This window comes from Colletotrichum chrysophilum (assembly GCF_026319265.1).
Source record: "Colletotrichum chrysophilum strain AFK26 chromosome Unknown scaffold_238, whole genome shotgun sequence".
In the NCBI taxonomy this organism is placed as follows: Eukaryota; Fungi; Ascomycota; class Sordariomycetes; order Glomerellales; family Glomerellaceae; genus Colletotrichum; species Colletotrichum chrysophilum.
In genome coordinates, this window is record NW_026517525.1 from 22329 (window position 1) to 47711 (window position 25383).

General features: G+C 54.0%; 10 protein-coding genes across 10 annotated transcripts; 7 read left to right on the top strand and 3 right to left on the bottom strand.

Annotated features, from left to right (window-relative positions):
* Nucleotides 1-666: 666 nt before the first annotated feature.
* COL26b_013559 (uncharacterized protein) lies at nucleotides 667-3376 on the top strand (the record flags this gene model as incomplete). Its single annotated transcript, XM_053186156.1, has 2 exons — nucleotides 667-1689; nucleotides 1736-3376. 2 exons carry the CDS (start codon nucleotides 667-669, stop codon nucleotides 3374-3376), a joined length of 2664 nt encoding a protein of 887 aa, XP_053029897.1.
* A 401-nt stretch (nucleotides 3377-3777) lies between these two features.
* Nucleotides 3778-5173, top strand: COL26b_013560 (uncharacterized protein; the record flags this gene model as incomplete). Its single annotated transcript, XM_053186157.1, has 2 exons — nucleotides 3778-3915; nucleotides 3971-5173. The coding sequence occupies 2 exons, from the start codon at nucleotides 3778-3780 to the stop codon at nucleotides 5171-5173; spliced, it is 1341 nt and encodes a 446-aa protein (XP_053029898.1).
* Nucleotides 5174-5685: 512 nt separating this feature from the next.
* On the bottom strand, nucleotides 5686-6875 carry TIM17 (translocase of the inner membrane; the record flags this gene model as incomplete). The annotated part of the gene is made up of 8 exons (XM_053186158.1): nucleotides 5686-5733; nucleotides 5790-5869; nucleotides 5926-5947; nucleotides 6227-6342; nucleotides 6402-6509; nucleotides 6560-6583; nucleotides 6750-6776; nucleotides 6833-6875. The coding sequence occupies 8 exons, from the start codon at nucleotides 6873-6875 to the stop codon at nucleotides 5686-5688; spliced, it is 468 nt and encodes a 155-aa protein (XP_053029899.1).
* A 664-nt stretch (nucleotides 6876-7539) lies between these two features.
* Nucleotides 7540-8176, top strand: COL26b_013562 (uncharacterized protein; the record flags this gene model as incomplete). The annotated part of the gene is made up of 2 exons (XM_053186159.1): nucleotides 7540-8123; nucleotides 8170-8176. 2 exons carry the CDS (start codon nucleotides 7540-7542, stop codon nucleotides 8174-8176), a joined length of 591 nt encoding a protein of 196 aa, XP_053029900.1.
* Nucleotides 8177-13167: 4991 nt separating this feature from the next.
* On the top strand, nucleotides 13168-13650 carry COL26b_013563 (uncharacterized protein; the record flags this gene model as incomplete). Its single annotated transcript, XM_053186160.1, has 1 exon — nucleotides 13168-13650. The coding sequence occupies one exon, from the start codon at nucleotides 13168-13170 to the stop codon at nucleotides 13648-13650; it is 483 nt and encodes a 160-aa protein (XP_053029901.1).
* A 121-nt stretch (nucleotides 13651-13771) lies between these two features.
* On the bottom strand, nucleotides 13772-14425 carry COL26b_013564 (uncharacterized protein; the record flags this gene model as incomplete). The annotated part of the gene is made up of 1 exon (XM_053186161.1): nucleotides 13772-14425. The coding sequence occupies one exon, from the start codon at nucleotides 14423-14425 to the stop codon at nucleotides 13772-13774; it is 654 nt and encodes a 217-aa protein (XP_053029902.1).
* Nucleotides 14426-15959: 1534 nt separating this feature from the next.
* Nucleotides 15960-17830, top strand: COL26b_013565 (uncharacterized protein; the record flags this gene model as incomplete). The annotated part of the gene is made up of 2 exons (XM_053186162.1): nucleotides 15960-16885; nucleotides 16936-17830. 2 exons carry the CDS (start codon nucleotides 15960-15962, stop codon nucleotides 17828-17830), a joined length of 1821 nt encoding a protein of 606 aa, XP_053029903.1.
* A 1120-nt stretch (nucleotides 17831-18950) lies between these two features.
* COL26b_013566 (uncharacterized protein) lies at nucleotides 18951-20756 on the top strand (the record flags this gene model as incomplete). The annotated part of the gene is made up of 2 exons (XM_053186163.1): nucleotides 18951-19115; nucleotides 19167-20756. The coding sequence occupies 2 exons, from the start codon at nucleotides 18951-18953 to the stop codon at nucleotides 20754-20756; spliced, it is 1755 nt and encodes a 584-aa protein (XP_053029904.1).
* Nucleotides 20757-20804: 48 nt separating this feature from the next.
* Nucleotides 20805-22472, bottom strand: COL26b_013567 (uncharacterized protein; the record flags this gene model as incomplete). The annotated part of the gene is made up of 1 exon (XM_053186164.1): nucleotides 20805-22472. One exon carries the CDS (start codon nucleotides 22470-22472, stop codon nucleotides 20805-20807), a length of 1668 nt encoding a protein of 555 aa, XP_053029905.1.
* A 708-nt stretch (nucleotides 22473-23180) lies between these two features.
* Nucleotides 23181-25147, top strand: COL26b_013568 (uncharacterized protein; the record flags this gene model as incomplete). Its single annotated transcript, XM_053186165.1, has 7 exons — nucleotides 23181-23381; nucleotides 23533-23606; nucleotides 23657-24271; nucleotides 24325-24581; nucleotides 24756-24763; nucleotides 24816-24876; nucleotides 24942-25147. 7 exons carry the CDS (start codon nucleotides 23181-23183, stop codon nucleotides 25145-25147), a joined length of 1422 nt encoding a protein of 473 aa, XP_053029906.1.
* Nucleotides 25148-25383: the final 236 nt, after the last annotated feature.

The following is a 25383-nucleotide window of genomic DNA, read 5'->3' on the forward strand; positions in this document are numbered from 1 at the left end:
ACGAGCTGGTTGAGCTGTGTCCCGAGTCAGAAGAGTCTTCGGAATATGAAGATGGTGAGTTCTGTTCGCGTATGCTCCAATCCTCATGACTACCACCGACGAAGCCCCCCTTGCGACAGAAGACGAGTGTCTAGAGAGAGAGAGAGAGAGAGAGATGTAGACTGTCACGAGACGCCTTTCGCATCTCGGCGACCAGTGTCACGCTGGTTCCTGGGAATCCCCTGAAAATACAGCAGTGGACCCCGCAGCAGCGGGAGCTAGAGCCCGAGAACTGCAGCACCGATCCACCCAACCCAGAAGTCTGGAGTCTCTCACTCCGGGGGATCCACGCTAGGGGTGCACCTGGAAAGGCGAGACCTCGAGAGCGCAGCGCGTCCCAGGTCCCCTCTAGCGCATTTCGTCATTCGCCATTTTCGTTGCGATACCGCAGCGCTGGCATTTTAGGGGACCCTCCCAAAAGATATGCGTCACACCATCAGCCGACGCCAGCCCAATTTCACCTCCTTGTCTCAATTTCCTCAACGGGCTGCCACATTGGCAAAGAAAAGACGAAAAACGCACATTCGTCTCGTTCCATTCTTGTCCCAAGTCTGCATTTGGGTACTTGCCTTCAAGAGACACGCACATTGCTGACGCACGCTTTCCTTCCGCGCCCCAGAAGACACGATGCCCTCCGCCATCGCGGCCTCCGACCTCTCGACGAACCTGAGCGACACGGATGACTGCGGCACGGTCGCCCCCGAACTCTTTCACAACCTCAAACACGACAGCTCTGTCCTCTGTCTTGCTGTCAGCGCCGAGCAGGAGCGGATATACGCCGGCACGCAGGATGGCGAGATTGTCGTGTGGTCGCTGGCCACCTTCCACCAGGAGCGAATCGTGCAGGCGCACAAGCGCAGCGTCCTGAGCCTGTACCTGACACCCGACGGCTCGATGCTGTTCTCGAGCGCCGGCGACCCCCTGATCAACGTGTGGTGCCCGAAGACGATGAAGCGCCTGCACGAGATCTACAGCACCTACGACGTCGGCGACATCTTCTCCGTCGCCTACAGCGCGCAGCACGAGACGGTCTACGTCGGCGCCCAGAACACCTCCATACAATGGGTCAGCTTGTCCGACCCGAACAACAGGGTGCCTCACGACTCGTCACAGCACCCCGACCGGAGGAATCACAGGTTTTTCGACTCGAGGGCTGCAGGAGGATCAACGACGCCGCGTCGTACCGACGAGCGGTGGACCCAGATTCCTAGGTCGGAGAAGGTCGTCGAGATTCACCCGGGAGCGCTGCAGATGTTTGCGCACTACGGCTACGTATACTCGATGCTGATGGCGAAAGGCCCGACGGTCCTGGTGGAGCCTGACGAAGAGGTTTTGATCTCCGGAGGTGGCGACGGAACGATTAAGCTGTGGAAGCTCGGCGCCGAGGGAGACAAGCAAGCTGAGGAGAGCGACCGGGAGCCGGGTCTCCAGGAGCTGATGTCGCTTGGATCTGATGATGCGGAGTCGGTCATGTCTTTGGCCATCGACGGCTCGTTTCTCTATGCAGGAAAACTGCAGGGCATTATCGAGCTGTGGGACCTTGACACCAAGTCCAAGTTGAGGGTGATCAAGAGCCACAAGGGCGACATCATGACCCTGCAAATGAACTGGGGGTATCTCTTCAGTGCTTCCAGATCGGGATCCGCAAGTGTATGTCCACACTTTTCCTGTCAAAGATCGCAACTAACTTTTGTAGAAACACTCCACTGTTCACTACGGCAAATACAAAGATACCCAGACCGCAAACATCAGCCAAAAGTACCAGTGCATAGCTCGCTGGAAGGCCCATGAGGGCAAAGTTCTCGCATCAGCAGTAACAACGTACAACAACCGGCAATACTACATTACAGGCGCCAATGATAACGACGTAGCCATTTGGAACATCGACTGTTCATCATACGAGCAACAGCAAGACGTGGATGAGGCAGACGACGTCATGGTCAAATCATTGGGAGAATTCGTCTCGTATCGCACCGTCTCCTCGCGACCCGAATTCGCAGAAGACTGCCGAAAAGGAGCGACTTTCCTTGGCTCCCTGTTCAAGCGCCTGGGTGGTCAGGTCGAGATGCTGAGCACGGAAAGCAGTCCCCACAACCCAGTCGTCCTCGCCAAATTCAACGGCAAGCTCGAGCCAGCTGAGAAGCGGAAGAGAATATTATTCTACGGTCATTACGATGTCGTGCCGGCAGACAATAAGAAGGGCAAGTGGGAAACCGACCCGTTCCAAATGAAAGGCATCAACGGCTATCTCCACGGCAGAGGTGTCAGTGACAACAAGGGTCCTATCATGGCCGCCCTGTATGCCGTCACGGATCTTCTCCAAGCAAAGAAGCTCGCCAACGACATTATTTTCCTCATTGAGGGCGAAGAAGAGTCCGCCTCTCGCGGCTTCAGAGAGATTGTCCGCAAGAACAAGGACCTCATCGGTGACGTCGACTATATCCTACTAGCCAACAGCTATTGGCTTGACGACGAGGTTCCTTGCCTCACCTACGGGCTGCGTGGTGTTCTCCACGCCACAGTCTGCGTCGACTCTCACCTACCTGATCTCCACTCCGGCGTTGACGGTTCATACATGAACAACGAACCCCTTTCCGACCTTACGTCCACACTATCCAAACTCAAGGGTCCTGGAAACAAGGTTCTCATCCCCGGCTTCTACGAAAGCATCTTACCAGTGACTGCCGAAGAAGAAACCCGCTACGATGAGATCGCGTCGACTCTAATGCGCCAGAACCCTGAAAAGGGTCCTGAGGATAAGCTCAAGACGGCGCTGATGGCCCGCTGGAGAGAGCCTAACCTGACCATCCATCGCTACAAGGTGTCTGGCCCGGACGGCAGTCTGGTCAGTAGCCACGCAAGCGCAAGTATCAGCTTGCGTCTGGTGCCTGGTCAAGAAGTCAACGATGTCATTGCCTCCCTGAACACCTATCTAGAGTCTGAATTTGGACTACTCGAGTCCAAGAACTCGCTGTCCATCAAGATCGATAACAAGGCCGAACCCTGGCTCGGCGACCCCAGCAACGAGATCTTCCAAGCACTCGAAGAAGCCATCGTAAAGGCCTGGGGTGATGTTTTCGACACCGGCGATGCCAACAACGGAGAAGAAACATCGCAAGAGAAGAAGAAGGCACAGAGGCCAAAGAAGCCGCTGTACATCCGCGAGGGTGGCTCCATCCCCGCCATCCGCTTCCTCGAGAAGGAGTTCGGCGCCCCGGCTGCCCATCTGCCCTGCGGCCAGTCCAGCGATGGCGGTCACTTGGACAATGAGCGATTAAGGGTGATCAACCTTCTGAAAAGCAGGGAAATCATTGGTTCTGTCTTTGCGCGCTTGTAGTACATATTTATCAAAAAGAGGGCGTTCGAGGGGTGATTAAACGTAGGATTCTGGATTGTAAAACATAGAAAGGATACCCAAAAATCAAAGAGCATTCCTAGAAGCACACGGACCGCGTTATCTGTATTGCGAAATGCCTGACTCGCACCGTTGCCCCAATATGTCGCCTCCAACCTCCCCATTGACGTGATCCGAACTTCGGCCTCCCGGTGCCGATTCCCACCGGAGAGCTTCCCGGATTGGGCTTTCCGGCTTATCTTATCTTATCAACTACACCCGGTCAACTCCCCCGACGTCGTCTCAAGCTGGCACCTCTCACACAACAATCCCCAGTCTCATAAAGAACTCATCCTGATGTATTGAAAGTTTTCTGAATCTCACCGCATCTCACAGATTCAAAAATGGAGTACAAGCGCCAATCCCCGACGGCCGTCAAGGTCAAGCCGCGCCTCATCATCCACGGCGGCGCGGGCAACATCAAACCCGCCAACCTCGCGCCGCCGCAGTACGCCGAGTACCGCGCGGCCCTCTTGACAATCGTACACGCATCCCTCCTCCTCACCGTTGAAGTCAGAACTAATAGAGGAATCGCAGATCAGCAAGACAAACGCCTACATGACAACCCCCACCACCACTGCAACCGCAGCCCTGCCCAGCGCCCTGGAAACAGCCGTCCACGCCGTCACCCTCCTCGAGAACAACCCGCTCTTCAACTCGGGCCACGGCGCCGTCTTCACACGCGACGGGATCAACGAGCTCGAGGCCAGCGTGATGGTGACCCGCGGCTTCGCCAAGCGCGGCGTCGGCGTCACGGGCCTGCAGCACGTCAGGAACCCGATCCTGCTCGCCAAGGCGATGCTCGAGCACGGCGAGGCGGACCTCGGCGGCGGGAGCGACTCGCACCCTTCTTCCTCTGAGATCGACGCGCCGTCCGCGCAGGGACACACGCTGCTGCACGGCCCGACGGCGGAGCTGCTTGCGGAGAAGTACGGGCTGGAGCTCGTGGAGCCGGGGTACTTCTTCACGCAGCGGCGGTGGGACGAGCATATCCGCGCGCTGGAGCGGGAGCGCACCGGCGAGGAGGGGAATGCGACGTGGAGTAGCAGCGAGTTTCTGCCGCAGGGGACGGTGGGCGCGGTGGCGCTGGACGAGGAGGGGGTGGTGTGCGCGGCGACGTCGACGGGCGGGCTGACGAATAAGTTGACGGGCAGGATTGGGGATACGCCGAGTGTGGGCGCTGGGTTTTGGGCGGAGGAGTGGGTTGAGGAGGGCGATCCGACGGGGGCGTTTGGGAAGGGCGGTCCTGCGGTTGTGTTGTCGGAGAGCTTGAGGGGGTTGATGGCGGATTGTCTGCCTTCGTTGAGTGTCTACACGCCTGTGTTTGGGAAGGCGGTGAAGACTACGAGAGCGATCGCGGCGTCAGGGACAGGGAATGGGGACTCGTTTTGGAGAGTTGCGGCGGGGAGGACGGTTGGGGCTGTGGCGAGGTTTAAGCCTTTATCGGGCAAGGAGGCCGTGTCGTTCGTTGCTGGGGCCGGAGGGGAGTTGCAGAGAAGTGCTGGGGACCGGTGGCGGGTTACGGGTGAGGGCGAGGGCGGGATCATCGGGATCGAGATTGCGGTCACAAGGGACGAGGAGGGTGGTGTCGTCGGCGTGAGGTCGGAGATTCTGCAGGACTTCAACTGTAATGGGATGTACCGGGCATGGATCGACGACGAGGGTCTGGCGCACGCGAAGATTTACCATGACGAAGTCGAGGAGGGCGTGGATGTTCGGCTGTACGCGGAGAAGTGGTGATGTGCTTAGACAGACCTAAGATAAGCAGTGCGAGAAGTAGAACGCAAAAGTAGACAGATGGCGAGTTGAATATCAGTACAATTCCTATTCACACAGATTCCATACTCGTGTCAAAGGGGAGAAGTCCGCCGTATCCCTTCTATCTCGGATCATGACCCAGGCCGTTTCCAAACGTCAGATAAGCCCGTTTCGATCTGTCCCAAGATTGCCACCCCCCAATTTTCATCTGGTTCGGGAAATCCTCAAAGAGATTCTCCCCAGAGTTTCCAGTCCCGGTTGCCTGGAGCCGTTTGTCTATACTACATGGAACGCCTCCCCCTGCCGCATAGCGTGATTTTGGTCGATTAAAAAACAGAAATCGTCGGTCGTGGTAAAGACAGATTTCAACATCCCCCACGGAAAAGGAGGTTGAACTGCAAGAGTAGAGAGTGGTCGATTGCGTCGTCGTTTCGTTGGCGGCGTGGAAGCACCGCTTCGGTTCGTTGACAGATTCAGAGGCATCATGGGCAGCCTTAGACCATGGCGCCGTCTGACGGAGGAGGCTGGGGCATCTTTGAGGCCTGAGGTCAGTACATTCTGGGCGTAACGATGCTGCTTGGCTTGCGCAGAAACTCACCTCCAACTTGGTCGAGCCCGCAAACATCTTCTGGAATCCGATACCGACACCCTCGATGACAGCCAAGAGAACTGCGCATCCTGTGCACCAATTTGTCAGCAAAAAGTATTTTGGCAGCGTTTCTGCTTGTACTGACCGATGGCACCATTCCTGGCAGCCTGTTTTCATTGTGTTAGACAAGTCATGTCGTGCGGCAGGTCTTAGACGACACCCATCGACCGCATCCCCGAGCAACAAGAGATCTTTCAATAGCTGGCTGCACATGTCCTCCTAAGGCCCAAGGACTGCGACATACGCAGAGACGACCAGCAGCCCGCCAGGGAGAGTACTAGAGAGCGCGGTAGAGAGTGTACCGGTCACAACTGATACGCCTTTGCAATGGGGCCTGGGGCTGCGGGCGATGGGCGGTTCACATTTCTCGCGCATGGGGGACTAACCTTATATCCACCTCGGATGGCTAAACTTCCTCCTGTGAAGAATCCGGCGATGATGGCGTTGTATGGATCTTCTTTTTGCCTAATTCCCTTCACGGCGCAGTCGAACGTGCTGAGGCCTATGATCAGCACCAAAATTTTGAAAAAAATCAAAGTTTTTTCACGAACGAGAATAAACCTCCCCATACGCCGAAGTTGCCGCCCAAAACAGGTGCGCGCATCTTAATCGCAGAGATGGCACCAATGCGGCGTTCTCCGTACGGTGAGTTGCGGAAGCCCTTGATACCTGCAGGGATTAGAATCGCTGCAGAGATGAAATCAAGCCAGTGGGCCTACCATGCCAGAGTGTTCCACCAATCGCTTTCAAGTGTGTCAGTACGTTTTATCAAATCGTCCCGAGCCCTTGTAGGAGTATGCTAGCAAGAGAGCTGAGCGAGCAGCGGTCGAACCCGGCTCGTGGAAGCTGTCGCAGCTGTCGCAAAGCTTCGGAGGGAAAGGCTCGGGCGAGAAGAGGCGGAAGACTAACCTCCCATGGCGAAAGCACCACCAAAATCTGCGTTGGTCGTTAGCATCACGACATTTGGGTCATGGTGTTGAGGAGGGGCGAACCGTTCAGGATAACCCAAGGGCAGGGGTCGCGCGTGTGATCCATGGCGAATGTGTTTTAACGTTAGGTCTTTGGTCGGGAAGGGTCCGTTCGAAGGAGTCGGATCGTCGGTCGAGGAGAGGCAAGCGGTTCGTTCGGTGGTCGTGGAGAATTTGGCGATGCAAAGAGCTTGACGCGGTGCCGAATGCGATGGAATGACGAACACGGACCAAGCTCGGAGTGACAATTTTTTGGGCGCGCGGCAAATCCGCGGTTCAATCTCTTTCCTTATCTTATCGCGGAAATCGACCCGCCTTTTCCAGGGGTCCACCTACTTTTGGGGCCATCTCGTCATCGGACGAAAAAGGCAACCTCACTGGACTGCTTCAGTGACAACCTTTGAAAGCTGTAAGTGAGGCGCTTGAGGTTTTGGGTTTTTCAACTGCTGGGTGGCCTGGCAATGCCCCCCCCCCGTCTATCCGTTCTTAACCTTGTGCTGCGCACCCACGCTCCCGCTTCCAATGAGTCGTCCGTAAATTCCACAATGCCACTCTTCGAGACGAAGGTTATGGGCACAGCGGGGGTTTCACATGCAGAAGGCTCCGTGATCATCTACAAAAAGTTTCGGCAACCCTGTTGAATCGACCAGTTTTTCTTTTCCCATCTATGTCGTAGGTGCAAAATTCCAAAATTTCAATTTTCTTGATCAACCTCACGTTTCCAACCCACGATGGCGCGCATTACGGACTTACCACCAGAGATCATAGAATCCATCCTTTGGAGTCTTGACAGTGTTCGCTCACTGATTGCAGCTTTGCGCAGCTGTCGCCGTTTCTATGCATTCGTCCAGCAGAGCGAAAAGATTGCGACAGGAATTCTCAGAAGGAAAATCAGTCCAGCTATCTTGCCCTACGTAGCGGCCTTAGAAGCCTCCTACCTCTGCGACGACTTCCCCGATGTGATTCTGAAACTCATCGAGCCTCGCCATGACGACCCAGATGCGCCTTCTGGCGAGTCCGACGAATCCAATTCCGAATCCGAAGTAGAACTTGAAGATTTCGAGGAGCCACTCGACGACATCGAGGGGTCTCTTGACGAATTTGACGACTTCGACACAGAGAGTTCTGATTCCTTCCCTGGCCGCCGCGCCTTCAAGTTCGACTGCTTCCTCGCAGCCCGCAAACTTCTCAAGATGCTCTATGACCAGCCATCCGCCCTCGTCGATATCATATTACCACCAGTCCCGATCTTTGATCTCCATGTTGTTGAGCGCAGATACGACAAGTTCAGTAAAATAGCCACCGACTTCGCTGGGTTTGCTTGGGAACGTTTAAGTGAAATTGATGGTGGTGTTCCTCAGGAGGTGACTTTGTCATCTGCTGAGCACGACCGTTTTTGCCGGGCCATTTATCGGCTTGAAATCTTCTACGTTCTTTACAATATCATGGAAAGGAACGGGAATACGGTGTACGACTGGTTCTTTTTAAGACACTCGCCATGGGAGAACGAGCAAATGGCCTGCATATACCATTTTCTTGAGATGAGGTTTACAAGAAGTATGCCACATCCTTATCTTCCACCATCAAATTCGGACATAGATGCTCACACCTGTCTCAGATACTCATGAAGTATTCGCACATGACGTAGGTTTCGGTAAACGTAAGGTCGACTACTTAAGGCTTTGGACGAAGAATAAGTCTAGGCAGCTCTGGGTCCGTTTTTACAGTCTACAATCTACATCCCGCCGTGCCCTAACTCTATATTCCAGCTCTCTCAAGGAATCGAGTACATTGACGACGTGACAATGCAGCATGATTACGAGTCTAAGAAGCGTATGCTCGAGACGACGGATGGAGTTCATTACGCACACTTCCCTGAAGTTCTGTGCGGCATTGAGCCACAGATGTTCTCCATAGATTATTGGAGGCGCAGTTGGAGAATGACCTTCGCGGACGGTGCTACTATTATCACTACGAAGGAGGGGGTGCTTTCGCGGGTTCTTCGCGAGGAAGATAAGGATCATGACCTGGGTCCTCGTGAGTCTTGGATTGCTGCTAATTTGGGTATGCGGAAATGCGTAAGTCTGTTGATGGATGGCAATGACTGGCTTCGAGAATGTGCCTACCTATTTTGGGACTGGGACCGGGTCAGGAGGTATCAACTCTCCGGTTTGTGGCAACACGCCCCGGTGAGGATGCCTTACACAAAATGTGGTGCAAACATCAAGGAGATGAAGGAATCGTTTGTCGAGCGCTCAAAGATTTGGGATGAGGGAGGTAGGGGCTATTGGAGTAAAGGTGATACTAGCCGTATCGTATGGCCAGAAAGCGAGGCGATGGAACAAGCCTCAGGCTCATAGATGTGCAGCGAAGGTACCTCAGGGATTTCACTTTTCTGATAGACTGAGAAGAAGTTGGCTCTCGATGTGATACGCGGGAGGCCGACGATCGCGAAAGATATGGTGCTAGAAAGATTTACGTACGCGCGTCTGCCACAGACTCAGGTACATGACAACAGTTAGATCGGCCAACAATAGGTGTGGGGAACTTCCAAGCTGGAAACCTGGCGCCCGAGATTGGAATTCTCCGTCACTGGCTGAACTATCTGCAGGAGGCCGACAATTGGCATTCCTCGGCTACCCAATCCACACGTAGCCTACCTACCACAATATCGATCAAACCTTGCTCGCCACACGTCGCGACGTCCATCTCAAGCCCACCGACCACCGTGTCTCTCGCATTATCTCTCCAGGTTCATTTCAAATCCCCTGACTTAATATATCAACTTTAGTATTTGAAGCTCTTGTTGTCGCTTTCTTATGACGCATAAGTTCTCGTCCTGAACATCATGAACCAAAAAATGCGTTCCTCCGATGACTTCTCTACAACATCCACGGTCCTCACTCCTCCAACCGAGTGCAACACTACGGCCAGTCTCTGGAGCGACCGAGGTGCGATTCCGTGGCCAGGAAACACTTACAGAATCATCGAGAAGCACACGAACCGAGCGATCACTCTCGACAGCGGCCTGATTGTCATAAAAGATATCGAAGACACCGCAAAAATTACCATAACCCAGTGGCTTTGCGTCGAGAAGAACGGCTACTTTGGTTTCCAACATCCGTCATCGGGGAGGTATATGGGACATGGCGGTAACAAAAGTCTGCGTGCCAAGGCCACAGAACTCAACAATTGGGAGCTCTTCACGCCCAGAGAGCATCCGAAAGGAGGCTACCAGCTGCTGTCGCCATACTGCATGTGGTCTCAAGCTTTAATGGTGCTTTGCGTGGACGAGGATAGGAAGACGGTGGTGAGGAGGAATCACGGGACAACTCTGTGGGAGTTCATGAAAGTCTAGCTAACAACTTAGTCAAAAGGCCATTGGGAGGGTCACAGGCTGCTTGTGTTATTTCTCTTGGCTGTTCAAGAATACGCCTTACCTGCCTGAAGTGGATTCAAACAAATGCTTCCTGGACACATAAGAGCACCATTTTCGATCGGCTCAAGTGTCACTAAGTGACGAAGTCTTTGCAACCGACTTTACCGGGCTCTTTTATACCTTTTCTGTCTAGTCATATGACCATTGGCTACTAAAATTGCCTCGCTGTAGACTTCTCTGACCACGATATGCCGCTGGTGTCACCTTTGCTCCAATACCCCGACCCACCCTTTTGCCAAATCTGTGATCTCTCGTGGAAAGACTCGTTCATTTCATCATACTCTTTCTCGTCAGGTGACGGTCTCGCATTCGAAAGGTTCTCAAAAGCCTTGAGCAGGTGGTGTTTCTCTACTCGATCCCAGTCCCAAAGTACATACGCACAATCCCGAAGTAACTCATGCTCGTGGAGCATCAGGCCAGCACATAATGGTGCACCTTCATGAGCAGCGTTCCAGGAATTGAAGGACCCCTGGTCAGGATCCTCAGCGGTCACTCGGCTCACATTTTCGTAGAGTAACTCTTCTTCGCGCCCTACGAAGGCGTTGGCGCCTTGGTATGCCCCAAGCACGTTGGTTAAAGCTCCAGGAAAATTTGCCACGCCGATGTTCGGGTGCTCTGTGAGCATATCCCTCTTCCCATCGTAGGATTCTTCATTAATCAGTTGATGGATGAATCCAATCCCTTTAGAGAGCTTCATGTAGAGTTGGTTGTCAGCAAAGTACTCCAATGGCGAAGCCGGTCGCGTGTAAGATGTGTACTGACCCACATCTGCCTGTAAATGTTCTCTTCGCCTCCAGTAAGATAGTCAACTGAAAATTCGCCGAAGTTGACGTCGTGAGCAAGTACGTCAATCGATGCTGTGTTTGACTGTTAGCCGTTATTTCTACGCATTTTGAGAGCTCTGTCCATCTCCCCGAATCTCACCTTTCGCAAGTCTTGCTTCAAGGAAATCGTGGATACAGCCAAGCTGCTCATTTTCCCATAATGGGTGTTTCGAAAAGAACCAACTGTTGACGCTTTCTTCAAATATCGTGTTTGGGTTAGACGATCTGCCCGTGAACAGCCCGTAGAATATTTGGATGCGATAGAAAGACCTGCAGAAGCGAAATTGCCCTGTAGTTGATAACGAGGCGGTCAGAGGCAAGCTATCATCGGCCTGTCGAAGACGGTTCCATGCATCATTCGCAAAGTCTGTTGTCAAAGCGAGGATCATGTCATGCGTACGGCTCATTCCCATCAACGTAGTCATCGGTAACGATGTCACCCGATTAGCTAGGCTCAATGGTTCTTGATACAGGGCGTCGAGCAGACCCTGGATCGTGTCGCCATCGCGTGGCCGAGGCAGGCTGTAGGCTTCCGAAGCAGCTACTGCGCACGGAAGGAGAGCCGGCGTAACTTTCTGACGTAGGATACCCGCTGCTATGTTTGGGCTCTGCTTGTATGAGGAGTAGATATGGCGGCAGCTGAGAAGAGCTGGGGTGAGCGACCGTAGGTCGTCCAGGCTTCGCAGTATGGCAGCGATCAACTCGCATGGAATGTCGGTGATGAGAGTCATTTTGAAGATTTGGAAGTCTGCCTTGTTGTAACAGAGTTACAAAATATAAAGGAGTAGTAAAGGAGAAATAGCTGCGTAGATGACCTGTGGTGAACGAGAAAAGACCCTGTCTCCACTTTTGCCGCTGTGCCCATCCCCTCCCTGTACGACTGTCACGGCGCTTACAGAACAGCTTGATCATGCCCTGGTCTCTGCTGTTGGTGCTGCGGCCTCCCCAACACGGGCAATTCTGATTGGGAAATAATCACTTCAGACCAATAAAACGCGCAAACGTCTGACCATCAAGACCTGAATGATTGCTGCGGCCATCTTGGCCAATGTTGCCGCTGAACAAGAGCGGTAACGACCAACCAAAACCGAACATTCCAACATGTTGTCAATATTCTAGCTGAACAATCTTAGAATATCAGCAAACCACTTCAAGCATCAAGCCTGTCGTAAAATCACATCATTCTACACGGGGAATCTCAATTCGGGTCAGAAAACAGTCATGGATATGGGATGCTTCGGGGTTGTGGGTCAATTCCCCGCCAACACCTCCGTCATTGCGGCCCCGATTGTGCGGGTCTGCCGGTGCCAACCCGGTGAAGGGCCGATCGAATATAACCGTGCTGAATCAGGACCTGCATCCATGAATCCCTTGCCTTATTCCGCGGCTTCACAAGCTGGTGGCGCTAGTTGATGTCTCACATCGGGTCTTTCCTCCTGGGTCGGAAAGCAGCTCAAGTTGCCTCTGCTCACCTCATGCTTTAGTCATGGCCAAGGTGAACAGGATAGCCCACGACAGGCGCAAAACTCTAGCAAACCGAGGGAAACTCTCCCTCTTGGAACGGTTGAGTTCATCTCACATGCATTCCCCGCGAGCCAACGGCGATGAACACACAGCGCCAGCAGTCTGGTTGTTCTCGAACCACCCACCCCGCGGAAAAGGAAAAGCTTAGCCGCGCAGGGCGCTCCTTGGCAAAAGCTTGCCCAATTAGCTCGTAATAAGCAACACTGAACAGACTACCGAAGACCGTTTGACGTCCGTTAGAGACTCGTGGCCGGACTTTTCGTGCGGACGGTCGGCGCGCGAGGACTGCCGAACGGTATATAGCGACCGCTTCGCATTTTCGTATCCTGATATGCGGGGTGGGTTTGGTTAAATCACTCATTTTCTGCGATAACTGTACGACGTCGAGTCTGACTTTTGAGACTGCATGCAAGAGCTGTGCGACCTCGCTTGCTAAAGTTGCCTGGGGGCCTAAGAGGTCCGATGTATGTTGTTCCTGTGTCATTCATTACTTTTTTCTCATGAAGTGTCCATCCTCTCCGTGTACATTGATCTTAAATACTACACTTTCAGGACCAAGTCCAACCTCTGCAATGGTAAATATCAGAGAAGCAGCTCGCGCCGCCATCACAGCCTACGGCCTCGCCACGGAAAAGGGCGGAAACGCCTCCGTTCCCCTACAAGAAGTCGCTGCCTCGTTAGCAGCTTTCTACCTCACGAACTTCACGAGCTTTACCCTAGGAGAAGTCACCGTCTTGCCGGATGACCCCGTCCCCGGCGTCTTCAAACAACTCTGGCTGCTGAACCAGAGCGGCATCGGCACAGACATCAGACCTCGAGGCGGACGGGTAGAAGTCGTCTCCGCAGAGAGCGCAATCTGCTTCGTCTTATTCGAGATTTACCCCAAGACGCGAAAGATCGACAAGTGGTCATGGACAAACGTGTACGGCTTCCGCTTGGAACAGGGGCGAAGCAACGGGCTCGACGGCGGATGGGAGTTCACGAACGCCGACCAAGAGTACGAATCACTGCTACAACGAGTCCCAGACTTCTACACAGGCGGACAGGTGGGATAGAATGGTAACTGGGTCTTTTTGTATTATCCGATTACAATGTCTATGAACAAGGTACGAGACCTTTACTTCGCGAGAAATCGCAAAGGTCTCATAATACAACCACTTCCTTCAAGCTAGCCATTTACAGCAACGCAGCCGCACCGAGTGCAACACCAGCCATGAGGCCGAACATGTTGGACACACCAGCGGCAGCGCCGTTGGGGACGCTGGTAGGCGAGCCGGAGGCGCCAGCGCCGGTGCCAGTCGTCCTGCTGCCAGACCTGCCAGTCGTAGCAATGGTGCCGTTGCCGGGTGCCGCGGTGGTGGCCGCCATGGAGCTGGTGACGGTCAAGAGGGTGTCGGTCTGGACCTGGACGTCGTCCGACTTGCTGCCGCTCATGGAGCTGCTGTCAGCGGCCGCGGTGACGGAGCCGGAGCCGGAGGCAGAGGCAGTCGAGTCACCCTTGGGGGTCATGGTCGTGACGGTGGCCTGGGTAGACTGGGCGACAACGGCGGAAGTGGTCTTGAGGGGCAGGAAGGACGGGGAGTAGGTCTCGGTGCCCTCGTAGGAAGGGCATCCCGGGACGGTCGTCTTGGGAGGGGCGCGGCCGCCGCCGCAGTCGAGAGCGGCGCAGATCTCGCCGGTGTCGGGGACGTAGTAGACACGGGTTGCGTAGGGAGTGCCGCCGCCGGAAGGCGTGACGACGGAGTCGGAGGAAGTGCAGCCGGTGAGGTCGGTCTTGGCCAGAGCGGCGGAGGCCAGGATGGCCATGGTGGCAAGGTATCTGAAAGACATCTTGAAGGTTGGTTGACTTGGGTCTGTTAGATTAATGGTATTAACGAAAGTGATTATGCTTGATTGGGTGTAAAAGAGTGTAGTGATCCGGTGATGGAGTCTTCAGGTATTAGATGCCAGGCTGTCAAGGATGGATAGAGAGAAGGGAAACGAAGTTCTGCTCGTCGTTCCAGAGATCCATTTATCAAGAATTTCAACCCAAGATCAACACCTGCTTTACGGCTTAGCTCCAGGCCCAGCGGCGCCCCTAGACGATACTAAGCGGGTCGCGCGACGGGATTCGCGCGCCACCTCATCTCGGAAATCGTCCTAGCGGTGATTTAGAGCATCCTTTCACGGGCACTTCAACGGTTTTCGTGACGATGTGGCTGTGATGATCTGTCTCAGAAGTTTGCCGACGGATCCCGTATTCATGTATTTTTGGCGCCGATTCATCCGTTTGATGAGTAAAGCAATTCTTGTGTGACGGCCCCAGCAAACGGGGCTAGTTTGTAGTCCCGTATTTTGAAGGTATGCTTGAATAATAACGCGGATTTCGTGAAGGACCAAAAGAGGACTGTGCCTCCCCCTGACGGGATTCCGCCGCGAGACTGGTCCAGAACGGGCGAATGAGGCGGGGGACATGTACCCGTACTGGGATCTCGATCCTTGCATGATGGTATTTGCTAGCTTGAGCACTTTGGAATTGCGCTGGTTTTTGATTGTGTTGGTAAGGCCAATAGATCAAAAATCCCATTGAAAAAGCAAGGAGGAAACCAGGCATTCGGGCTGTGCTGCCTGGCTTTGCCCCTGAATGAAGCGCTCGCTCTTCTCGGTCCCGAGATTCGAGAAGGCGACCTGTCATGTAGCCCAAACAGCTCGAATCTCATGTTTTGTCAAAGCCAAAGACACCAGAACGCGATGGATGGGGACAGAATATTCCGCGCTCATTCGTATGGAAACAAGATGAAAGATTCACGTCCTGTGTGTACCGTTGCTCATGGCGCCATGATCAACGCGCCACCTCTCAGTAAGGGGCTGGAACAGCATGAAGGTCAAAGATGCCTGTGGGGACCTTAAGGAAGCCGGAGAATTAGAACCATTGAGCCTCACTTGACTCGAGATGACCGCGAAGTCATGTGAGATGGATGAAGCCGTCGCGACGCAGGTGGGCTATCTCGGCCGGATCAGCCGACCGAACATCGGCGGTGAGTTCGGAGGTTCACGATGAAGGTTTCCCCAGATGGTCCGTGATAAGCACCACGAGGAGAGTTACAGAGGGCCCGCTGCTGCCAAAAATGCTTCGCTTCAGCGCACCTTCCCACTACGGTCGCTATCGGCCCCACCTATTTCCTCTCCCGCCCCTGTCCCAGATACCGGCATCCCTCCCGGCACCGATAAGCCACCCCGCGACGCCCACGGTTTCCTGTCCCGCCTCCGTGTCTTGTCTTTAACCTCTCCTCCCCCGCATCTGTCATCGTCATTGCCGGATCCAACGTCTTGGTACTCAACGGCATCTCTTGGCTTCCGACCTGTCACGCAATCTCCATCAACCATGGCGACTAATACTTTGCCCGTGCGCCTGAACCCATCCAGCCATTCTGACGGCGACTGGGTTGATCTCAATGATGGACAACACGCCCCGACTGTGGCCGCCACGGCCGAGTCAGAGTCAATGACGGAGCGTATTCAACGGGTCAGCTTTGATGAGAAGAACCTGTTCAAATTTTACAACATCAAGTTCTCACCAACCCGGTACCATCGATTGAAGAAGTACTACTCTGAAGAACTCGATGATTTGTTTAAGGCGCCCTTTGATACTTATAATCAAGAGGATAAGGTGGACTTCCTACTCCTTCGAAACTATCTCAGACGCAACCTACGTGTACTGGAATTAGACCGTCAGCGAGATGAGCAAGTTCGCCCGGTCTTGCCCTTCACCCAGACCATCATCGACATGGTCGAGGACCGTCAGCGTCTGGTCCCCGTCGACAGTAAGCAGACCGCCATGATTCTCAATAATACCACCAAAAAAGTCCAGGAAACAACCAAGGCTATCCTATCAAACGACATCAAGGCAAATGAGTCAACCTTTGCCAGGGCCATTAGCACAGTTGACCAGCTTCGCGGCCACGTGGACGAGCTTTATGGCTTTTACTCTCCATACGACCCAATCTTTCCCTGGTGGAATGAGGCACCAAAGAAGAGCTTCGATGAAGCCCTCACGGGAATAAAGGCGGCACTGGAAGCCAAGTTGAACGAGAAAACTGGGCCCGGGTCTATCCGTGCTGCAGTTGAACCGATTGGGCGAGAAGGCCTGCTCAACGAGCTCGAAGCGGAAATGATCCCCTACACGCCCGAGGAGCTCCTCAAACTAGCCAAAGAACAGTACGATTGGTGCGAAAGGGAAATGAAGAAGGCTTCAAGGAGCATCAAACGCGACCAAGTGGGCTCCATTGGGCCGGATGCCACCGTATCGGCGTAGGTACCACCGATATGATTTCCAGAATAGGAACTGACCTCTCTCACAGTGATCAAGTTGACGACGCATCACCGGGGTTTGGCGACAACTGGAAGGCTGCGCTCGAGTATGCCAAGAACAGTTATGTCGAACCTGGTCAACAACCAGAGCTTGTTCGACAGCTGGCTCGTGAGGGCGAGGATTTCGTTACCAAACATGACCTCGTGACCGTCCCCAGCGTTGCTGCTGAGACGTGGCGCATGTTCATGATCTCAGCAGAGCGCCAGAAGGAGTCGCCATTCTTCCTTGGTGGACCTTCGATTCTTGTCTCTTATCCTACTGCAGAGATGGACCACGACTTGAAGATGATGGTGATGCGCGGGAACAACCCTCACTTCTCTCGGGCGACAGCTTTCCACGAGCTCATCCCGGGTCACCGGCTTCAGCTGTTCATGGCGAAGCGCCACCACCCGTACAGGAAGCTCTTCGAAACGCCGTTCTTTGTGGAAGGCTGGGCCATGTATTGGGAGTTCGTCTTCTGGAACAGAGGCGACTTCTTCGTCTCCCCCGAGGACAAGATCGGTACCCTCTTCTGGCGGATGCATCGATGCGCGCGAATCATCTTCTCGCTCAAGTATCACTTGGGCGAGATGACTCCTCAAGAGTGTGTCGATTTGCTTGTCGACTGGGTTGGACACGAGCGCTCCAACGCTGAAGGCGAGGTCACGAGATCATTTGGAGGCGAATACTCGCCACTTTACCAGGCAGGATACATGTTGGGAGCGTTCCAAATGTACGGCCTAAGGGAGGAGGCGTTGATGAAGGGATTGATGGGCGAGAAGGAGCTCCACGACAAGATTTTGCGAGCAAACACGATGCCGATCGAGCTGCTGCGAGCGCTTGTGCTGAACAAGCCGCTGACCCCAGATTACACGGCTAAATGGAGGTTCTACGACTCAGTGTAAGACTAACTTGGACATATAAACCGTGTAGCATCCGCCTCAATCTTGTACGTACGATATATCTCTTCCAAAACATCTTAAGCACCAATTTCTGGACATTTTTATCCCATCTCTCCGCTTCCCCGGACTATCACCCCACAGAGCCGGAGACCCATGCCGCTGGAAATGCGGGGAGCATTGCGGGGCGCCTCGGCCTTTCGGGCCATCTCGAGCGGGAGACGGGCAATCTGACATGGAACCATAACTACACCAGCCTCCGCCCTACATCACGCGGGGCCAACTACCAGAAACCCGCAATCTGTGGTTCAGTCGTCCAATGTCTGGTCATGGATAACGGCGCAGAGCTCGGCCACCAAGGCGAAGCCACCGACGCGGCCCATGACGACTCCGGCGGCGCCTCGGAGGCCGCAGCGGCCCTGGCTTGCAATTGCTGCCGGCGCCGCAAGCTGCGATGCTCCCGAGAGGTCCCGAATTGTCAGCAGTGCCGCAAAACTGGTGGGTCTCCTAGGATGCTGAGCTTCCCCTTTGGGTAACTGATTCGTTGTAGGAAGTGAATGCGTGTACGAGTCCAAGAGATCTAAGCCCGGGATGAAGGCCGGGGCTATCGAGAATCTCCATCGCAGACTGGGTCAGTCTCTTGGTCCCAGTTGCGTGGTTCAATGGTTGACGAATTATTTCAGATGCCTTGGAGAGAACTGTTCACCAGCAGAGGGCGAATCCCCCGGACCGAAGACAGTCTGGGTCGGATACGTCTCCCAATCGAGACACCCCTGGTAGTACTACCGATCTTGAGAAGAATGCTTACAACATCATGTCATTCTTCGCCAAAGAGCTGCAGAAGTTCAACGCCAAAGCATCTGGTCCAATTAGCGGAGCACATCTCCAAGGGGCAGACGACCAACCGCCACGGACAAAGCGCCGTCGCCTGGAGAACCATGATGAAGCATATCCCTCACATGGTAGCAATGTGCTAGCTCTCCCGGAAGAAGAGGTCTTGCAGGTCGTCTTTCAAGCCTACTTCTCACACGTTCATCCATGGATCCCCATCTTACATGAAGCTACATTCCGTCGACGACTTGCTGAGCCTCATGATTTCGAAGCATTGAGGGTGGTGTTACACGCGATGGTCTTAGCCGGTTCCCGGTATATTGCTGATGAGGATACCGCCACGACCGCCTTTGGAAACCCGCAACAGCGAGTGATGGCAAGAGACTGGGTCGTGTCCCAAGCAATGAAACATCTCACCGTCGAAAGTCTACAGGCTCTAATCATCGTCGCCTTCAATGACGTAAGATTTCTCTGCTCACTGCTCGCGACTATAGCTAACTAGCCCTTGCAGATCGGAAGCGGCGAGGCGGCTCAAGCCTGGTCTCTCGTAGGCTCACTTACACGGACCGTTGAGTACCTTCAACTCACAATCGAGCATGACGAGGCGGAGAGACTTTCCCTATCTCAACCTTTCGTCTCGTTGCCGCCACCAGATAACTGGACCGAAGCCGAAGAGCGAAGGCGTGTCTTTTGGAACGTATTCAAGCTCGACCGTCTCATCTCCGTCACCATGGGTTGGAACACCAGCCTCACCTCCGACGACGTCCACTGCCGCCTCCCATGCGACGGCGTCCTCTGGAGAAAAGAAGACCGAGTCGTCACCCCGTACTTCGGCATATGGGACAAAGCCGCCGGGCGCATCGGAAACCCAATCGCCTTCATCCCCTCACACTACGCCCAAACATCCCAAATCACCACCGAAGAAGAAACCCAGACTCCATCCGAGGCCGGCACCTCTCCCGGGGCCCAGATGCCCAGCGTCGACATGTCCACCGTCGGCGCCTTCGCCTACTGCATCGAAGCAACTGAGTCTCTCAGCCGCGTCACGAGCTACTTCCTCCAGCAGAAGGTCAACATGCGAGACCAGCGGGACATCAGCAGCTGGCTCACCCGCTTCAAGGAGCTCGACCTGCGCCTAGTGCATTGGAAGATGCTGCTCCCGCAGAAGTGGAAGGCCAACATGGCCCGCCAGTCGACGCGCATGGACCCGAACCTCACGCTGGCGCACGTCACGCACAACACGTCCATGATTCTGCTCCACCAGCTCATTGCTTTCCCGCCGCGGGAGTGGGCTTTCCGGGCGCGTTTGCCGAGTATCTTGAGCATCGACACGTGCCAAGCTGCAGCTGTCGAGATCGCCATCATTGCGGAGAATTACCTGAAGCATGCCCCGCCGACGATGCCGGTGTCTAGTCAGTTCGCTTTTTGCATCTATGTAGCTGCCAGGGTGTTGCTCCTTCGGTGGAGATACGACCTTGGCGGGGAGCTGGTGCCCGAGTTCTGGTCTCTGGTCCAGATCCTCGACGAGATGGCTGGCCGGTGGGCTGGTCCTCATAGTCTCGAGCCGGCAAGGGACAACTTGGCTGGCAAATATTCTCGGAAACTCACCGAGATGCATTCCCGATGTCGCGAGGATGCATCGTACAACATCAATGTGTTAGGGTACACCACCGAGATCGACCACACCAGCTCCAAGGACCCGCCGGTGTTTCCGCAGCCAGCTCGGAACGACATCATAAACCAGAACGCGTCCAATCAAAGATCGAATACCGCAAGAATTGATCCTGATCTGTTACCGGCGGCAGAGCAACGACAGGGCATAGCCCCCAATACCGACAGCATAGTGGTCGCTCAGCAATTCGCCCCTCCAGTCGTAAATCCCAACCCAAACTCGGGCGGAATCGTCGTTCACCCAGCGATGGAAATGAACGGCGTGGAGACAATGACCCAGTCCAACGTCTTTCACAGAAGCAGCGTAGGAAGCGGTGAACTCAGCAACATATCCCAAATGCTTCTCGACCAGCAATTCGTCGACATGGACCGCATCATCAGCTTCGACGACGGAATTTTCGGCACCGAATACGAAGGCGGCGGGTGGTAAACTTGTAATCATCTCTATTTCTGCCTACTTGTTTATCAACAGCAGCGTCTAGACCATGCTCATGTCCAAAAGCCTGTTTCCGAACTCCACGAGGTAGTAGTCCCCGTACACAAGACCGTGGTTGGCGTACCTGCGCCTCGCGTTCTCGTTGTTGTTTGCGGTGCCGTGTTTGAGGATGCCGTCAAAGTACTTTCCGGCTGCCGAGTCTTCTATTGTGATGCCTCTATGGATGTCGCCTCTGGTGAACTGAGCCTTGTCGGTGGCGAGTGAGTGGTCGATGGTATCCGTGACGATTTCAATGGCCGCGTCGAAGAATCTGCGGCTAAGGGAGTGCTGTTGAACGCTCTTCAGGGCTTGAGAAAGCAGCAGTATTCCATTTGCGGCGATCACTCCGGCTGAAGAGTCTCGAAGCGGTTTCGATGGGTCTTGGATAGGAGCGTCGAAGTCCCAGAGGGGGACCCTGCGACCCTTGGTCCGCCTCTCTGCGCCGTCAGCTAGAATATCGTCGTGACTGAAGACTGGAATATCCACGCAAGCTGGCGCGGTGTCGAGTCTGTACAAGAAGTACTCCGCCACTCCACATGCCGCCTCTAGGAATACCCTATCCTTAGTCCATAGATATGTCTGAGCATACCCTAGGATTGCCCATGCCTGCCCACGACTCCAGGTCGAATCGTTGGAGTATCCTTGTGCTGTCCATCGCCATTTCAGACCTCCCGTTGCTGGATCGATGTTGGCTACATGGCATGTTGAGTAAAGCTGGCCTTTGTACCCGTCCTTGGCCAAAGTCCTGGCAGATTCTGGCCGGAAGTGGGTACGGAGAAGCGTGCGGGCGTGAGTAGTTGCAATGTCTGCCAGAGAGTTATCTCCTGTATGTGCAGATGCGTAGTAGAGAAGATCCAGGTTGCAGAGACTATCGATGATAGCGAGGAGATTGGTGTTCATGTCGGTGACCGTGATATCCTTCTTAAGAAGACAATCCCAACTCCGAATCGCACCCGCAGAGGGAATGTATCGAGTTGCAAGACTGTGAGCAGCCCGAACAATTGAATCAAGACTCCTCTGATTACCTGTGAGCTCCCAGTCCCGCTGCAGAGCAGGCATGATAATGAACCCAATGTCGTGGGTATCCGTTCTGCTAGCCATGCCGTGCAGAGGATCAGCCCAGATGTTGCATAAGTTCTGCAGATGCGCGCGCAGGCTTGTAACGTCAAGCTGCGACTCTGCGTTCTGAAGATGCATGGTCTGCGGGTACTTGATGGTGCGCTCCAATAGGGCGTACAGTGTCCCCGGGAAGAAGCCGCATGTCCAGAAGTCCGGGTCGCGGAACTCGTACTGGCCAGCGTGGGGACCCTCTTGTGGAACGATCTCGGGGAAGGCTATCGGAGTCTTGCGCACTTCGTTCGAGGTGTATATGAGCTTGTCTTCGAGAGATTTAGTTGCGGTGCGGCAAATCTTGGCTGTAATGTTTTCTTCGAAGAGCTCGTGAAGGCGACTTGCAAGTGTGGGGTGTGGTTGTGAGGAGCCTAGCTCCTCAGGCTCGGCAGCTTCGGACCATGAAGTCTCGCTGGTTTGGTCCATGGAGAGGTCCTCTTGTGTGGGTGATGTTGGTGGCTCAGAAGACAGGCTGTCGTGTCTACGCGGGTCTAAGTCCCTTGAGGTCGTTGGTGCTTTCTCGTGGACACATGCGCCCATGCTTTCCGTAGGTTCGAACATGTTGGAAAGATGCAACGATGACGTAAAGATGGTGAATATTCGTCTCTCAGGTCATGCGTACGTGAAGTTGAGGTGTTCAATCGTAGAGCCATCGTTTTACTTTAGTACTCAGCCCTTCAACATTGCGCCATTGGTAATCATCGCAGCTTGAGACGAATACGATGTACGGCCCGTCGAAGCGAAGGTTCGCATTCCTCTCGTCGGATCACGGCCGATCTCTCGGTTCAATCAGTTCGCGATGTATGTTTTGTCGATCGTCTGACTTACATGCAGTAGTCGGGGTAAACATGCCCCATACCCCCGAGGACATTCCTCCGAAGGATGGTCTTGGAGGCCCTGGTGGTGGCTCGCGACTTGCTTCCCCGGTTCTCCACACCCCGCATCTAGGCCTATCTCTCTTTGAGGAGGGATTTGCGGGGGAATTAGGGGGACAGACAACATCTGCATGCAGCACGAGGTGACTTGTCTGTTGGTTGACTAGCCTGAACAAGCCCACGGACTACTCCATTGCGACCCTGTCGATGCAAGGCTGGTGTGATGGCTGGGATTGCTTTAATTGATATAAAGGACGGCGTTGCATCGTCACAATGTCACTCAACATCCATTCAACAAGACTCACAAGACTCCTCCCAACCCTCACCTCCCTGGGTCTTGAACCTGAAGATAACTTGAGCGAATCACAACAACGGCCATCTGACAGATCCCAACATGGGGGATAGGGTCAGCCTAGACAGAACCGCGGGGACTGCCGATCCGGTCCCCATCACGAAACCGCTAGACGACAATGAGCCCGTTGTGAGCTCTTCCACCGCCAAACCGCAGACACGATCTCTCTGGGTGGCCTGGCTGTACATCTTCGATTGGTATCCCAGCCACTACTCCAAAGAAGAGAAGCGGTTGCTCCGCAAGGTAGGGTGTTGAAGCCTCTGGCAGCTTCGATATCTCTAACGGTTTAACAGTTGGACAGTGTACTGCTCAGTCTCTGTTGCTTGATGTGTAAGTTTTCTTGCAATGTTCACATTTCGAGAAGTGGAACTGATACCGGAAAGTCTTCTTGAAGTGGCTTGACTCGGCCAACATCAACCACGCATATGTCTCAGGCATGAAAGAAGAGCTCGCTTTGAAAGGAAATCAGTAAGCCTGAGATAGCAATCTCTCGCGAAGGAAACTCACATGTGCCACAGATACTCCCTCTTCGGCACCTTCTATAACATCGGCTATCTAGTTTTCGAGATCCCCTCAATGATGATCATCTCCCGCCCGCACATCACACGCTACTATCTCCCAACCATGGAGTGCCTGTGGTCAATCGTCACTTTCGTCCAGTGTCGCCTGCGCAACGAATACGACATTTATGGCATCCGCTTCCTCCTCGGCGTTCTCGAGACACCCGCCGCCACCGGCGCAATATACCTCCTCACCTCCTGGTATCGAGGTGACGAGCTTTTCAAGCGTGCTGGAGTTTGGTACGTGAGCTCGAACGTCGGCGCCATGTTCGGAGGATACCTCCAGGCCGCCGCGTACAACAACCTGAGCGGCGTCCACGGCATGTCTGGCTGGAGATGGTTGTTCATCATCGACGGTGTCATCAGTCTGCCAATCTCGATCGCGGGATACTTCCTCTTCCCCGGTCTGCCTACTAGCCCCAAGGTTTGGTGGCTTACGGAGGCCGAGCAGAAGCTTGCGCAAGCGCGGATGAGGGATGATGGTGTGAAGGAGAGCAAGAAAATCGGAAAGAGGATGCTTAAGCGGGTTTTCACCCACTGGCACTTTTATGTTGCTGTCCTCACCTACGTTTTGTGAGTCTCCATTACCTCGCGTTACTGAAGCTGACTTTGCTAACACGCCATAGCTTCCAATGCACCTCCTATGTCTCCGGTCAGATGGCCCTTTGGCTGAAGCACGAAGCGGATCTTAACGGTACCTGGACCGTGGCTCAGATCAACACAATTCCCACTGGTGTACAGGCTATTGCGATCGTTGCGGGAGTTCTTGCGACTTCGCTGTGCATGATCTACCCAATTTGGTGCGTCATGTGCGTCGTGGCTGCAGTCCTCTTCTTTGCAAACCTTTGCTTGTTGATCTGGGACATTCCTCTCGGATTGCACTGTGAGTCTCAATCTCTCATCCATCCAATCATCAATTTGCGTACTGACTTCAAACCCTCCCTCGAAGTTGCCGTGTACTATATGCTTGGACTCACGAGCTGTGTTACACCGATTCTATTCCCATGGGTCAACATGGTTATGAAGGACGATAATGAGGCCAGAGCATTTACCACAGGTGCTATGGTGAGTAGTTCTTAAGTCACAACACAATACCCATTCTGACGATTGGACCTAGATGACCTGCGGCTGGATCTTCTTCAGCTTTTACCCCATTACCGTCTTCCCTGTCGTCGAAGGTAGGTTTTCAATGAGCACGGCACCGGAAAGCACACGAAGGCTCTGTTGCTAACAGTTCTCACAGCTCCAAAGTGGCGCAAGGGCTTCATCGTCAACACGACGTTCGTTGCAACATGGTGGGCGCTGTTCATGCTCGGCCAGTACCTCTGGCGCCGTGATATCAAGTTGGGCAAGTACAAGACGACGACCGAGACGAGCAGTGTTCAAGATGTCAAGGGGGATGATATGATGCATATTGAGGTGTCCAGCGAGAAGGAAACGAAGGTCTAGAGGGATGACGCTGTTGTGTTCCCATGCGAATTGGCGTAACAATGACGGACTGGCAGTAGAGGTTTGGAACTCAGGAGCACATGAATGTTTCTAATTTGACTCAACTACTAATATTTTGAAGTTTGGGTTTACCTTTTGCACTCTACGCATCGGATGTACGCACCGGGTATGCGTTTACAACTCAGTGACTAGTCCTTGATCTAACCTCTAGTGTAAGGTTGGGTTTTGCTCCCCGG